The sequence below is a fragment of the Strongylocentrotus purpuratus genome, unplaced genomic scaffold (assembly GCF_000002235.5).
Source record: "Strongylocentrotus purpuratus isolate Spur 01 unplaced genomic scaffold, Spur_5.0 spur5_scaffold_1, whole genome shotgun sequence".
NCBI classification, from domain to species: Eukaryota; Metazoa; Echinodermata; class Echinoidea; order Camarodonta; family Strongylocentrotidae; genus Strongylocentrotus; species Strongylocentrotus purpuratus.
In genome coordinates this window covers 12,315,560-12,332,775 of record NW_022145594.1, presented here as the reverse complement: position 1 = coordinate 12,332,775, position 17,216 = coordinate 12,315,560, and the positions used below count along the sequence as shown (strand labels likewise).

Below are 17,216 nucleotides of genomic sequence, written 5' to 3'. Positions count from 1 at the left end.
TAACTTTCATGAAATTAAGCCCCAAGAAAAAATGTCACATCACCCTAGGCACTTGTACCTTTTGTGAAAGCCATATGGTTTCAAACTTTCGTTTACTGTTGCAGGATTGATAGCGACGGAGCCGGGCATCTTGACAGCGAATATATCACTCTGAGTAACGCCGTTGTAGTTGATACTTGTAAACGTGTGATGCTAGCAACCAACATCAACCCTAACGCTAACCTAAAACCCAAGTGCAATCCTAACCCCTATATCTATTATGAAATGAAGCCCAGAGAAAAAGTTGCCAGAGTGAATGTCACGTCACCCTAGGCACTTGTACCTTATGTGAGAGCCACATGGATTCAAACTTTCGTTTACTGTTGCAGGATTGATAGCGACCGAGCCAGGCATCTTGACAGCGAATATATCACTCTGAGTAACGCCGTTGAAACCCCCGATGACGACCAGGGTAGTGCCGTCTCGTACCACTGCAGTGTGGGCGAAGCGTCCCTTGGTAACGGTGTAAGGATTGTACTGTCTAGGATCTAAGACACACAAGGGGTAGGGGCAGGAAAATGAATATCACCTTATTACATCTATACATCATAGTTGCTTATTGTTTATCAGGTTACATACTTCATTTCTTATCTTATCTTGTGTTCCTTTTTGATGTGTTTTATGTTATGTATTATATCTTGTTTTCTAAAGGGTTGGCCTATTACAAGGTTTGTTTTCTTTTTGGCCACTGCCTTCCTCACTTTTTTATAATTAATCTTATGTATTGTCATACATTTGTCTATTTATATATGTATTTTTATCTGTTGATCTCTTGAGGAGAATAAATGAAACTGAACCCGAAACTGAAACTGAAACTCATTCACAATGTTAGCTTTTCAAACCATCTATGAAAATCACATTATGTCAGAAGTATAAGAATGCTCTAAACACTTCATTGAGCTATATAATGTGCTTGAATTATGTATAAGATTGGCATCAGTATTAAAGTGTATTGCAATGCCAGATGCTAATGAAAATGCAAAATGAAAACATATACAAAGGTAGTAGATAATATATATTAGTCCCATGTCCTTAAAATAATGGTTCTATCACAATGCCATAAAATTATAATTTTCAACAAATATGCATTTTTACGTTCCGGACGTGTCTTTTCATGCCCCTGTAGCTTGCTTAGATCCCTTAAAAGCCTGTCTGCACTAGCTTAGCCAAGAGGGATTGGACTACCCAGCATGGTCACTGACGGGTGGTTATCTCATCAACTCAGCTCTCAATTAACATAAGAAAAAGGGGATCATGGGGGACCAACAGGCACCGCTTAGGCATTGTTTTCTAGAGGGAGCAAGTAGGTACAAGTAGTACAGTGGGCCTTGAAGGATAAGATTGACATCATTATTAGGTGTACTGCAATGCCAGATGCTAATGGATATGCAAAATAAAAACATATACAAAGGTAGTAGATATATATTTATTAGTCCCAAATATGCATTTTTACGTTCTGGGCGTGTCCTTTTGTGCCCCTGTATCTTGCTAAGATACCTAAGGTATCTAAAGATTCACCTTGAAAGTCCCCTGCGATCTCATTGAGAGATACCCACTTGTGACAGCCTAGGTGATAGAGCTCTATGCCATCTTCAAAGCACTTCTCGTGTTCCCCGTAGTTCCCATCCTGCACATCCACGTAACCGCCATTGTTTGAGAGGTGCTGGTGGACGTTCCCTCCTAAGAACATCAAAACAGAATTGATTAAACCATACTCTACAAAGAACCACCAATGATCTCATTATCAATGCCCCATGGCTGATGAAACCTCCATCAAATCCACACTACTTTGAGGGATGTTGCTTCTATAGCATGCAGGATTGGACATGTCCCTTTAAAGACTTTATCATAAAAGGCCATAATTTGTTAACATTTGCTGGCCACCTAATGTACAAATAGGACACAAAAACAAGAGAGAGAATCAAATCAAACACTGAACACTCTCTTTACCATATCATGCAAAAGTTGCCTGATTTACAGTATGTGCTAAGGACCATTAGAAGCCATCAAATTCAACTGCAATTCCTTGATCTTTCGAAATTCTAACAGTCACCAACAATCTCTTCCCAAGTTTTGAACAGGGATGCCAGTCAGAATTGATCACAGGGCCTGAAAATCACCTAGAATTAGCTATTTTGTACACAAAAAAGCCTACACTATGGCCTCAAAACATATCGCCAGGGCCATGAAACTGGCATCTCAGTTTGAAGAAATTAATTCTTCTCTAGTCCCAGGAGTACAAATTTGTGTAGGTTTTTCTTACCATACACCACCATGTAGTTGCCTATGATGTTTGCTGTATGATAAGACCTTGCTCGTACACTCCCTGAGGAGGATAGCTTTGTCCAGTAGCGGTCTTCAAACTGGAAAGCATACACTGTGCTTACCCTGCTACTGACAAGTGTGTTATGGCTGCAAGAAACAGAAACAAAAGGTGGATTATTAAACCGACTAATTATGTGAACAGTCATTTTCATCAAAAATGGTACAAAGAATATAAGCAGAAAGAGCAAACATCACAAAGAATATGAAGCCATTTCTATTTCACATGGATATCAATACGGGCACAAATATGAAATTCAAGCCTTAAATTCCTCAAAATGGCAACACATAAAACTTAAAAGAATTTGAAAATACATTTTTCACATAGAAACTGGCAACTTTGTATAATGCATTGTGCAATTTTATGCATACAGGTATATTTTCATTCATGGAATTACTAGAAACAAGCTGTAATATTTTGGTATACCTTTCTCTTTGACTAAGTCTACATGTACATCTACCGGTATACATATATTTTAGTCCAAAAATTGTTTCATTGGTGACATTAAGAGGCCAGGTGGGTGTTTCACAAAGAACCTAAAGCGGACATAACTCTAAGTTGGACTTAAACTTTATGGAGAGCCATTTGTAGCCTTAAAATAAAATATATTCAAAACAAAAATTTCAAGTATTTTAGACTTTTCATAAATTCCAAATCGAGAACATGAAATCTCCTCCATAATAGAAAATGTGAATGATTTGAATCAACATTTTATGGCTTTTAAAATGACTTTTACAAAATAGTTTCATTAATGCTAACGGCTTTCCATAATTGCTAAGTCCAACTTAGAGATAAGTTCAACTTAGGATCTTTGTGAAACACCCCCCTGGACTTCTTTAGACTATTTCTGCATCTGCATTACATATCTAAAAATATGAAAAATTCACACTTCATGGAGTACAGTTAAACCTGTCTCGGAATCCCCCTCTCTATAAAGGCCACCTGTCTACAGTGGACATGCATTTTGTCTCCCTCAAGAGAGAAAGTTGTGTTGTAGCACCTGTCTATTAAGGCCACCCCTCTACAGTGGCCGCCTTTCATATTACCCGTAATCGGCATTAACTGGCTTGACTGTATTATCAATGGAGAATATATCATCTGACATCTACAGCACTTACGTCTGTGGCGATTTTAATCCACCAAACACGAGGATAGACTTTGTATCGTAGTGATAGACGCTGGTGTGGTCCCTCAGCCGAACTTCTCTTTCCAGCCCCCCTCTTGGAGTTATCTCTTCCCAGCCTTGAAGCAACTGAAGATCATACTTGTAGATGGAACCCAGGAAGGTCTGTTCTTGACTCGCACCTGGAAATAGAATAGCATGGTCACAGTGAGTATAGCATATCTGACAATATTGCACTGCAAAAATATATTCTGTACACTTTTTAAACAATTTTTTCATAAAAAGAGGAGAATCAAGGGTTCATAACATTGGTTTGAGCTTGAAGGCCATACAGTATAGGAAAAACTAGGCAAACACTCTATTTTGTATAATTATTACATAGATGTTTTCATAAAAGGAGAGCAATCTGGGGTTTGTAACATTGGTTTGAACTTGAGGGTCATAATAATAATAATAATAATAATAATAATAGGCATTACTATAGCGCCATCTATCTAGATTCTATTCCGATGCACATTTATTATTACCCGGCTTTAGCCTAGCATCCGTTTTATACAGCGCTCCAGCATTTCAAGGAATTAATTCCTGCCAGGTACCCATTTACATCACCTGGGTTGAGTGTGGCAAATGTAGATCAATGTCTTGACAAAGGACATTAGTGCCGCGGCGGGACTCATACAGGTGTACATAGGAACCATTCCTCCAAAATGGGATTGGGGCAATTCCACGGTAACGGAAGGACACTCAGACAAGATTTTTGAACTTCAGGTTCATACTAAAAGAAATGTTTTATTAGTATGTATTAAACTATGGGGAACAAAATGTGTTTCAGTCAAGTGGAAAGCTTCATCAACTTCACAAAGTTTGGATAAACACTAATTAACTGGAAAAACCATGTCCATTTTTATGTCCTTCCGTTACCGAGATAATTAATATGCACATTCTTAAACTACTTAACTATAATGACAATTTTTTTGGGGAGAATTAAAGGCACTTATATAGGTATTATATCTGTACTGTTTCACATCTTATACTAATAAAACAGTTCTTTTAGTATGAACCTGAAGTTCAAAAATCTTGTCTGAGTGTCCTTCCGTTACTGTGGAATTGCCCATTGGTTGGCAGCTATGGTACAGGAAAATCATTGGCAAATCCATGGTATTTGGTCATTCAATGTCTCATTCATGTAGACTACATGTACCTTTAGTATGAAATACTTTGGAGTTCTGAACATAACAGCTTGTTCACACATGCTGCAGAAAGATACCTTCGTTTTCTTCTTCTTTTTTCCTTTTTGTTTTGTTTTTCCTTTTAGTTTTCCTTTTTTCTTTTTCCTTTTTTATTCCCGACTGAATGGCAAGTGGAGATGAAAAAATAGCTGCATGCGTCTTATCTCTGTGTTACAATGGATAGTACAATAAGTGTATGTCCATGTACCTGATTGTATATCCATTGGTGTTTGAAACCAAATTAATCAATGATACCCTATAAAAATTTAAGATAGCATTGTTTCCAGCATATGATTTATAATCTAGCATAAACCTCCCATAAAATTCTTTGTCGCTTGGAGCTAGGAAAATGTACCCTGTGAAACACAAAGCAATGAAAACTTATGGCGCATATTTATAGAGCAATAAAAGTAGAAGGAAACTAAAAACAAGGAAGTTAAGCACTTTTACGCTAGTTAAAGGCCCACTGCACTACTGGTAGCTACTTGCGCCCTCTATATAACAAACAATGCCTAATCGGTGACCATTGGTCCCCCATGATCCTCTTTTTCTTATGTTAAGTGAGAGCTGAGTTGATGAGATAACCACCTGTCCAGTGACCTTGCAGAGCGGTCTAATTCCTCCTGTAAACTACGGCAGATAAGCTTTAAAAGTAGTTCAAGTAGTGAATTGTGAGTTAAATATAATCAAGTTTTCTACATGTAGGCCCGTCCTATAAAGAGCTAAGATTGATCCGAATCAATCGCAAGTCCTTTAATCCATCACAAGTTTGCAGTCTCCTATCTCTTATGTACATACTTGCAAATGATATCAAAAGCAAGTAAGTTGCGTTTAATTGCAATTGTTTATAAGACAGGGCCCCAGGGAGTGTTTCACAAAGACTAAGATCAACTTTAAGATGGACTTAACTACAGCAAGCAGTTGATGCTACTGGTTGCTCTCACCATTGTGATCTTTAGGAAATATGTTTTCCTTCAATAATGAACTAGCAAAAAATGTGAATTCTGTAAATATATGACCATGATTTGTACATCCCTTGAGAGACCAATGCCAGTAAATGGTGAGAGAAAGTAGTGGCATGAATGGTCAGCCATATTTACAGTAAGTCCAACTGAAAGCCGATCTTAGTCTTTGTGAAACACCCCCCTGGACTAGTAACCTGTATACAAACTAACATTGTTATGGTAAAGATTATGGAGCCATCTGAGACATTACCTTGTAACTCATGAATGATATGTTTAAAATATTAAAGGAGAAGTATAGAATGTTCACCTCCTATGATCACAAGATAGGAATACTCCACTATACAGGAGGAATGGTGTGCCAGGCCTGGAGGAACAGACTCGGTACCGGATGGTAGGAGCTCCCAGCTGAGGGTGGCCAGGTCAAAGGACCAGAGCTCGTTAGACCAGGACCCGTTGACTAGGACCCCTCCGAAGACTAAGAGGTGGTTCTCGTAGAGCTCCATGGTGTGCCGATACCGACCACTCTGTTGGATGGAAGGGGAGAATGAATTGAAGGATACATGAATGCACTGGTTAATTCAGAATAAAAAGGAAAAAGTTCATATTACCTCTGGAGTTAAGAGCTACAACATCTTACATTTCACTTCATCTTCTTTAGCAATGTTTCAGCGTGTTTCCACAGAAAAAAAGTGGAACACGGATTGAAATACCGTGTCGCCGCGACACGGTATTAAACCAATCTGTTTCCACAGAGCGCAGCATTCCGAATCGCCCCGATTCCGTGTTCCAAGTCAGGCAAATGCCGTGTCAATCGGAAGTCAAGATTCAACCTTTGACCTCGATCGTGAATTCAGATCTACACAAGATTCCACGCTATTCTATCGTGACATACATTTTTCATTGTTACGTACAGCGCGTATATAAACATATTATTGTATACGTGCATTTCAGAGTATTTTTCAACCAATCACGCTGCAGTGGTGATTGGGGCTTCGCGCGCTCTGATGCTCCGCCAGACACGGTTCGTCGCTGTGTTTCCACAGAGATTTTACAGGGAGTTCATTGGGATCGACACGTCAAGATCCACCTCCCAGAGGTGGATCTGATAATCTGCATCTCGGTCGACTCGACCCGACACGCTTGTGTTTCCACAGGAAAACTGACACGGTATGACACCGTATGACACGGTAGGCTATTATTATTATTATTATTATTATGACACGGTATGACACGGATAATACCGTGTCAATGTTTTCTGTGGAAACACGCTGTTTGACACATGTCACTCAATTAGAAACTTGTATATTACACCTCTTTTTTCCCTTGTGCACCATGGAATAGAAATTCTCGATAGACGGCACCTTTATTTTTAATCGTTAACTTGCACTAGTTCAAACGATCAAGACATGCACCTGTGCATTCATGTACATGTCAGGCCTACAAGGGTTTTATGATGTTAAAGGGGAAAGATCGATGGCTTAAGTCCTCTCATATGGACTTGGTAATGAGGATTAATGCCCTACCAAAGGGCACTGGTGCTTCAACCTGGCTTTGAACCCAGGACCTCCCAGTTATGAGACCGCTGCTCTACCACTGAGCCATCATACCTTCTCAACTTTGGCTACATATAGGTTGGGCTCAAGGCTTTTTGGACTTTTGTTTCAGTGATAAACAGAGTCCAGCCTTGCAGACTATTTAAAGTACCCTTTACCCATGACCCCTGTAACATTATATCTTGTTTTTATTTTCAGATATATTTTGCAGGTACACACCAATCACTCTTGTCATTATTAAATATTTGTTGTTTCTTCAAGGCTATTTACGCCCCTTTGTTAGCAGAATCACAAACATGCAGGTTATGAAAATAGCCGCATTTTCAATGCAAGCAAATATCATCTATTTTTGTCATATTCCAGAATCGCAAAATACAAATATCGTGTCAGTTGTGATTCAAATGTTGAATTGCAACGGGAATCTGAATCACTTACAAAATCTGAAAACTGAAACAATTGCAAAACACATTTGGCAAAATATGCAAACATTTCATGGACACCAAGGTTTCAGGTTTTACAGAATGTTTCAATAGGCCTATCTTCATCAGCTCGAGCTTGCCAGATAACCCGCTATTTTACATGTAACTATCCCAATCGCAAATTTAATTTAATCGCAGTTAATTTGCGTCTTCATAAGCCTGCAGTTGCAATTAGCGGGATATTTGGTCAAGAATATATCCAAGAAATCTTGGTCTTGTTTCCAAGACCCCTTAAGCCCCTTTCAAAGCTAGTTTGTGATGACCGACACGGTCTGGTGAAGACGCAATTTCGAGCTTCGGGATAATATCCAAAGTCTGAAAATAGCGGTTATTTGGCAAACTCAAGCTCAAGAAGACAGGCCTAAATACTTGAAGAAGTCACCTACCGGTTTGACGCTGCCGTTGGGTGTGATCTGCGTCCATTCGTCCGTCTCAAAGCTGTACTGAACAAGGTCATCTGAAGGTCTGTTCAAATCAAAACCTGTGTATATAGTGAGAGAGAGAAAGAGAGAGATAGAGGGAGAAAGAAAGAAAAAAGGACACATTATAGTTTTCAAACAATGAAAGAGCTACATTAAAGAGAAACTCCAGTACTGGTAAAAAAAAGAAAATGAATTCTCACAGAATCAAACGAAACTTACACCGAATGTTCAAGATTACAAATAAATGTCATGTGCCAAACAATTTTGGAAGAAAATGTATACTGGCTGAGTAATGAGCATAGAAAGACAAGGAAATCAAGGTAGTACCAGCCCCGACAACATGCGTGTTGTCCCATATATAGCTTTCTGTGTACGGTGCGTGTTACTTTACCAAAACTCGGTCAAATTTATTATGATTTTGATGACTCTAGAACCTTGCAGTGCACACCAATACTTACATTCTACATGATCAACTTTTTCTGATCCTTTCCACACCTTTTCTTTCACAATGCAATCGCATTACCAGTACTAAAGTTTAGCTTTAACCTCCATCATAACATTGAACATTTCATTCTTGAATAGCTGATTATATACAGTAGTTAATCTAAAGAAGACTGTTTTGTGAACTTCATATCACCAAAACAAACAAAAGTTGCAGATGGAAGTGGATTCTGAATCAAATATTTAAAAACTGAAAAGTATTAAATGTGATTTTCGAGACTTTTTTTTTCTTCTTTAATATCAACTTTATTCAATATTGCTTTCGACTTTACAAAACATATATGAATAATATAATGAATAATATAATATAATAATAAATATAACTAATAGAATCAACAAATATAGCAGATTAAATACAAGATTTTTTTTTTTTTTTTTTAAGCAACACTACATACAGTATGTTTTTCCACATATTATCAAATGATACATATTCGTTATTTTCAACATAAATGATTTTCGAGATTACCGGTACTATTACTTAATAAATTATATGAAAATATGTTTCTAAAAATGTCTACTTTCTGAGCTCATAAGAATGATTGAAATAGCAGGTTTGATTGTACATGTACATTTGAATTGACTATCTGCAAACAAGTATTCCATGTAAGAGTTTTTGTCACCTTCAATTATAAAACTGACGACCGGTATACATCACGTTGATCATGTTGTTACCACCGTAACGCTTGAATATATATTTCATCAATATTCAATGAAAATACTGAGAGCCTACATGTAGGACAGGTGTGTGTTGTTACCCAGGAACAATTGAATGTTTAATGAGTTTTCAGCAGATATTGCAAGCCCTTTATTTTCACTCGGTTTAACTACAGAAGTATCTCAAGCAGAGTTCTGATTTGTTTAATACAAATAATAGATCTGCATGTAGCGCATTTCCTATACAGTGTAGCTTGGTTCACATGGCATCATCAAGTTATTACAAAAATTAGAGATAAATGAAGTCAATATGCCAAGGCAGAAATAAGGTTACAATATTTAAAAGAGTGAAGGGGTTAAATGAGCGAATTTCCTGATAATTCTAAGCTACCAAACAATATTTACAAGTACAAGTGTATATGTAAAATAAAGTGCCATATAAGAAAATTAAGTACGCATTCCTGAGCATTTGCATTGTCTAGAGCTGTAAAAATCAAGATTACGGTATACCTGTGTTCAGGCTACAGCAATCTATCATATACTGTAGCAGTAAGTAAAACTTGTAGTCTGAATGTTGTATTTATAAAGAAACGTCGCATATATTTAAAACAAAAGATTGTATTTATGAAACACCTGTTTAGGCATCGTTTCAAACAAAAACTCAATAAAGAATCAGCATCTCGTTCTAGTCTGGACAAAAATTGTATAACTGGGCAAGGCTCAACATGACAGCGCACCAATGATTGGCCGGCTGTCATGTGAACTGACCTTGTCAAGACAATGTTTCTTTATACCAGTTTCATATGTACAATATTTCTTATACCGGTAGTCTGAACTGGCTATACACCTGTATCTATCTTCAAAGCAAGCCTGGTCATGATTAAACTTCTTTCTCTTTAGCCAGGCATGAGCTGAGGCATAATTAAAGTCGGCTTTGACGCAGACGTGCTGAAAAAAAGACGATGAAAATCAATACCGTCTATGGCAAGGATCTACATGTATTTCAACAGGACTACAATTATTTTCTAGTTCACTCGGTATCGGATTGAGCCAAATTAATTCAGGGGCGCAAGGACGAGAGAGGGGTGAACTATGACTGCATATAGATCTGGGGGAGACTGTAGTCATCACAAGTCAACACATGTCTACCGATTTCCAGTAAAAAACCTGTTGTGTTTCTACAGTTTTGAGATGTGTGCACTGAACATACCTGTACATGTACACATGATTTTCTTCAACGAATCTCTGCTTTCTACTTCTATAGGAAACAATCATAATGATGTATTAACATGATATGTACATTGTACAGCTTATTTTGTCTGGCTTGATAATCTATGGTTCATAGCCCCTAACAAATTTATAAGGGCTAAAGGCCTACTACCTTCAAGAGTAGAATTAGTAGGCCTACCGGTATAATTTCCACAAAAACCATCTAAATTTGTGTTGTGTTTTAATATAGCTTTTGATAATGCCAAGAACTATCAAAAAGAATATATATTAAAATTCTCAAATTGGCAACAAATTGGCAACATTTAATTGGCATTTCCCTCATAGCTATTCGAAACAACTATCTTGTCTGTTCATGTTTACCTGGTGCTCTTTCCAGATTTACAACTAATCAAAAAAATTATGTTAAAAAATACCGGTAAAAATCCAGGGTACTGTACATTCATGTAAAGCCACTTTTAAGGAACAAAAAATTAACCCTTTTATAATTTGTTTCCTGGATTGGCTGCAAGAAGGTATTTTTGTCTCTGATTCTGAAAAACAAAATCCTGGATTTAGCTCATGCTGCAATGATCATAATGATAAACCTTTAGGTCAGTCAGGAACCCCATGACTTTTACAAGCTGATCGCCTGTCTCATTATCAAGATATCTATGAATGGAAATCAAAATGAAATGTTGCGTTTTCCTAACGGTTTTCAAAACACTACAGTCTATTGGGGAAAACGAGGAGGGTAAAACCAGCCATTCAAAGATTTTTACTTTTTTCAGGCACTTTTTTATCATTTTGAAGCGCAGTTTTTTTGGGGCTTCAATGTTACACCATATCACAGACATTGATAACACGTACATGTATAGGGCCATGCATCTCATATTTGTAAAACTTGAAACATTGTTAAACAATGCCTTTAATCACAAAAGTTATTCAAAAAATCAAAATCCAGGGTATGGTGTAACATTGAAGCCCCCAAAAAACCATGTATAAAGCCACTTTTAAGAAACAAAATAATATCCCCTATATAATTTATTCCCTGAATTAGCTGAAAGAAACTTTAAGAGCAACTTAAAGATGAAATTGAGTTAAGAAACGGTGTGGAATCGACCAGAAAAGGATGATCATCTAGCATATAAGAATTTGTGTGTATTGCAAGGTTCTGGAATCATCAAAATGATAAGAAATTTGGCCAAGTCTTGGTAAAGTTACAAACACCGAACACAGAAAGATGTATATGGGACTACACGAACATGTGGCATAAAAATCCTACCCCGGAGTTTTACAATGTTACATGACATATTTAGAATATGAAGGCATTTGAAGAGCCATGCTTTTCAGGGAACATGTCTTATCTGATGTTCTTCCATCCTTGCATAATAAGAATGAAAACGCTCACAAATTATTTTTCACCTCTTCCCAGAACTCAACCTTCTCTTTAAGAAAAGAAATGTGACGAGAGAGGATGACATGGGTTAACTGTGAGGGTCTTGGGGAGGTCTAGAGGAGGTCTTGAGGGGAAGTCAATGTGAGAACCTAATCAGAAAATTGGGTCGTTTCCTTTGCTAGGGGAAATGGCAAGCTTTGATATGTGATGCCTTACATGTGATAAATCATAAAATACCAAGAAGGCTAAATAAAGGAATATGTGTGTTGAACTTGAAGACATGGTACAGAGTAGAGAAGAACATTTTAATATGTAGGACCTACATGTACTCTCTAAAACAAATCGAGTGATCACGGACGTCACTCCTCTGGAGAGTGAAAATGTAGTGAAAATAGAGTGAACATTCACTCTTTTCTTCTTAGAGAGCACTGTAAAATCAATCGATTTTCACTCCTAAACAAGTGATCACGGACGTCACTCCCAAGAAAGTGAAAATAGAGTGAAAATTCACTCTTTTTTTTAAGAGAGATGTGCTTGGCATAAAAATGTACATTTACCTGTACATGTAGAGGGGGTGTTAGCTTTAACATAATATTAACTCACAACTATTTATTAAAACTTGTGTACATGTACATTACGCATGTACAGGTATGTAATAAACATATGATTATGAATATCGTAATCATTTGGGCAATGTGGGCATTTGTGCATTTCATTTTACAAGCTTACATGTACATGAAATTGTATTTAAAGCAGAAATACTCAAAATGCAAATTGGATCTGTTCACAAAAATATGAAGTTAACATGTGGGGGCATAAATGTGTATGTACCGTAGATGTGTACATCTCTGATACATTTCAATTAAATATATCTTGTGCTGAAGATTATTTATTTTAATATGTAACGTTGTAAACCAAACCTTCAATGAACAATTTTATTATACAGTATACTGTTACACGTAAATTGTACGCACAGTTTAGTTAATTTATTCATTTATTTATTTATTTATTCATTGCAATCTACAGGTTGGATTCCAAAATATCAATTATAATCAAGCTTAAATACAGTATGTATACAGTTTGTTGATCATCTCGCAGAAGGCCTTCCTCTCCAACCATAACATGTTTGATAAAAAACCCGAAGCTTAATCAATTAAATTTGCCCATTAAAACGAAGCAATGAGGACCTCGATTCCATTAGTTTAACTGTAAATTAATGCAGTGTCACCGAACACGCTCTGTATAGTGTATGGATTGTTCATATCCTGTGTCTTTGTCATGGTGAAGATGATAATATCAAAATAGTAGTAGCGAGGGAGGGTTACTGCATGTCCCTCATTAGCATGTGCGGTATATCACAGCGAGATAGAGAGAGAGGGGGGAAGAGAGAGAGAGAGAGGGAGAGGGGGAAGAGAGAGAGAGAGGGAGAGAGGGAGAGGGGGAAGAGAGAGAGAGAGATAGGGAGAGAGAGAGAGAGAGAAATAGGGGAGAGAGAGAAATAGGGGAGAGAGAGAAATAGGGGGAGAGAGAGATAGGGGAGAGAGAGAGAGAGGGAGAGGAGAGAGAGGGAGAGAGAGGGGAGAGGGGGAGAGAGAGAGAGAGGGGGAGAGAGAGGGGAGGGAGAGAGGGGAGAGAGGGGAGGGAGGGGGAGAGAGAGAGAGAGGGGAGAGAGAGAGAGAGGGGAGGGAGAGGGGGAGTGAGAGAGAGAAAGAGCGAGAAAGAGAGAGAAACGGCGAGAAAGAGAGATAGACAGAGAGAGAGGAAGAGAGAAACAGAGAGAGAGAGGGGATCACGTAATAAATGGTCTTTATAAACAGGTGGTTTTCTACAAGTGGTCTTTATAGCAGGTTTGCTGGTTTCAATAACTGTTCATTACGATTTAATTGACAAACTCTCTCTAAACATGTGATGTAGATGCATGTAAAGGATCTAAAAGAGCTTTGAATAAAAAGAGGAAACAGCCCTGCATTAATTTACGAAAATTTGAGAAGAAAGTCTTTAAAGAAAACAACCATGACAGATAGAAAAACTACATGTACAGTACACAGAGAACCAACATTCCCCAAACAACGATTGTGTACTTCACAAGTACATGTATGTTCATTGTTCAATATACAAAGTATTTCCTAAACTAAAAGATTTACCTTGAGAGTCAGGTATTAACTTATTACACCCATATACTGTACATGTATCGAATACATTATAAACTACAGTATACTGTATGTACTTTCACAATGGACAGAACATGCAAGCATTCATCACAATCTGCCGACGCAAGAGAGTATGAAATATGATTCAATGCTTTCTAAATGTCAATTTTTCATGGTCAACAACGTTTCACCAAAGGCCAAAAATGCAATCTGATATAATCTGATATGAAAAGGATGTAATCATGCATGCATCATCTGCAATCAGGAGGTATTATTATTTCTCAAAGGTTATAGATAAATCTCCTACATGTTTATCTCAGTCTTGTTGTTATTTCTGATGGCTGTGCTTTCTAATTTCATTAATTTGCCTTTTATTCAGGCAAATAATCATCACTTTTAATTTCCTCTCTGCAATTTTGAACGCCCTTCCATTACATGGGGAAAGTCCCATATTAGTCCCATTTTTCACCTAGATTTTTCTAATGATTGCAGGGCCCTCAGGCCCAGAGAGAACAATATTAATACTGATTAGGTTTACATGGATAAGGAAGACATGTATTAGTATTATTAATGTTATTAATATGTATGAGATGTTTGTTAGGCCCCCACTCTAAACATACAATTTAAACACCAATTTCTTACTAAGATTTCATTCATGCAATATTTCTTTTCAGAAGTTGAAATCATATTAAATACTCATTTCTCATACAATATAAATATTATATTTTAACAATGGAGGCAGCCTTACAAAAGGTGGGGGATTAAAAAATAGCCATCAATTCAACTTGCCATTGTTCGGGGCTTAATAAAAACAAGATTTAGCTGTGGTGATCTCACTGATCTGAAGTTTGTATGATCTCTCAATAACATGTTTACGAATCCCTTAGCATTGTGAGGTTGCCCGCTTTGCACGTCTTGCCCTTTTCACCCCACTTGTTCACTATCATCTAGAAAATCATTGTATCATTTTCCGCCCCTTTTCTCTTTCTTCAGACAAATGCAGCATGGTTTTCCAATCAAGAGAGAGAAAAAGCCTTGGCAAAAAAACCAAGGTTCTACTTTGCACCGGATAACAACTACTGGGCAAAGCACAAAGTGGTATACAATATTAATGATGGAATATCCTGTCATGGTCGTATTATGTCTGTTGTGAATAAATTTTGTGCAGTACATGTAATCTGAATCATCCATTCATGTTTGCCCCACATAAATGTAGTACATCAATTGAAATCAGTATCAGATTCATATTGCTACAGTGTATGCTACCAGTTTGGGTTTTCCTTCTAAACAAAATATCTTCATCAGGGAATTCATTTCATGTCATGGCGAATGATGTATGAATACTTTGTTTAATGTTTTCCTATCCTTTTTCCTTTTCTTTTATCTCATTGTCAAATCGTTTTTTCCCCCTGCAAATGCAGGATTAAAACATTTCCCTACTTTAATAATAACATATGTTTCTTCAAATTCAATTTGCATGGAAATTTCCTCTAGTCTTAATTCTTTCCTGTGACTGATTAAAAAACATTCCATGGAAGAGTATTTATTTGGATCCTAGCCATTAATTTCCACTTGTTTCCTCTCCCTCATCTGATATCCATGCCTTTATTAATTCAATACCACTGTGTAGATAATATCTCATATCTGATTTCCAGTGTGTAAAGCGATCCAATGAAGCCATGATCTTCAGTTGAAGCAGACTGTTGCCTTGCATTAGGAGTGTTTTCATTAGCCCAGGATTAGCCCACTGATACTGGGCTCAGTCATTGGCCCAATACAAGGTTAGCCAGGCTTAGCCCACTATAAAACACACGCTGTGTTCAGAGTTTTAGACAATTGAAATCCAGAGTATAGCTACATGTACAGTATACAACTCTCATTACAAGTAATTGAAGTGTTGTGGTCTGAACGTCATATAAAGTATTGACAGTTTGACACCAAACTATCAAACACCTGTGGGGCATCGTATCGGAGGGAAACTCAATAAAGAATCAGCATCCGATTCCAGTTGAAATATTGTATCATTCAAAAAGTGTATTACTGCAATGGGAAAGCTTGATCTTGAATTAGCATTGTCACCACCTACAGCTGTAGCCTACTAATTTGCAGTGAAGAGGGAATTCTTGTGCCATTTTCTTTCATTCAATTTATGACTGAACTTGGGAAACTAGCTGAAGAAAAATTTATTATCTGAAGTCCTCTTGGTCTAATTCATAAAAACGCCCACTGTTGGGCAATATAGCATGGTCATTCACATGGAAGACACCCTAATTGAACTTGTGGAAACCTTGCTTTAATTATTATTGGTTGCCAATAAGGCATATAATTGCATTTAAGATACTAAATTGCTTGTTTACAAAAGCATCAAAGGGTCAAGCCCTAAATTATTTGTCTAATTTAATATCTTTTTAAATCACATCCATGTATGCACATACATGTTATTTAGAGATTGCACAGGACAAGCTGCTTCCCTATTAAAAGCTACCTCACACAAACAATAAAGTAACTCTAGTAGAGATAGCTCTTTCAGTCCGGCCACTCCAAAGCTTTAGAATAACCAAAAACTAGACATAAGAAAAGCCTCATCTTTTGCTGTCTTCCAAGTTTTGTTGAAGGCACACTTGTTTTCATGAGCTTTTGAATAGTTTTTATTATTTGTCTGTAAAGTAGCACTGTTGGGAGTTTTGTTTGCATCACAGTGCAGGAAAGAATATTTAAATAGTAGCTGCGCTATATAAATTGATATTTTATTAACATTATTCAACCAGCATGCTCTGGTGTACAGGTACTTTCTAAAAAAAAATCAATTCCTAGTATAAAAGAAAGGTTGTCTTTAAATTAACATCATGGAATAGTGCTCGGGGGGGGGGGGGGGTTAACAAATTTATTAGGAAAAGCTGATTGATGCAATAGCTTTAGGCTAGAGCTTGCATGGGCTAATGATGAAGCGCCTAATGCAGTGCAAATTTGCGTCAGTGCCATTTTGATTGATCGCAATTGCTCTAACCCTGGCATCTGTATGCACACTTTCACTTACTGTACATGTAGCCAGATCAATTTAGAAGGCATTGAAGTAGATCATCCCTGCTAGCTACATGTATACAATGTATGTAGGTTGGTAATTAATAGAACACTTTTTGTTCATAGCATATTAAGGCTAAAAGATTCAATAG

The 17,216-nt window shown here is 37.2% G+C and overlaps 1 protein-coding gene across 1 annotated transcript in view; it reads right to left on the bottom strand.

Annotated features, from left to right (window-relative positions):
• LOC586207 (multiple epidermal growth factor-like domains protein 8) overlaps positions 1-17,216 on the bottom strand; it is a 67,894-nt gene that overhangs the window by 31,776 nt on the left and 18,902 nt on the right. The window contains exons 5-10 of the mRNA XM_030978526.1: positions 8,098-8,192; positions 5,987-6,203; positions 3,481-3,667; positions 2,303-2,451; positions 1,558-1,719; positions 323-527 (exon numbers count right to left, since the gene is read on the bottom strand). Of these exons, the coding sequence (XP_030834386.1) occupies positions 323-527; positions 1,558-1,719; positions 2,303-2,451; positions 3,481-3,667; positions 5,987-6,203; positions 8,098-8,192 (1,015 nt within the window). The remainder of the gene's footprint in view (positions 1-322; positions 528-1,557; positions 1,720-2,302; positions 2,452-3,480; positions 3,668-5,986; positions 6,204-8,097; positions 8,193-17,216) is intronic.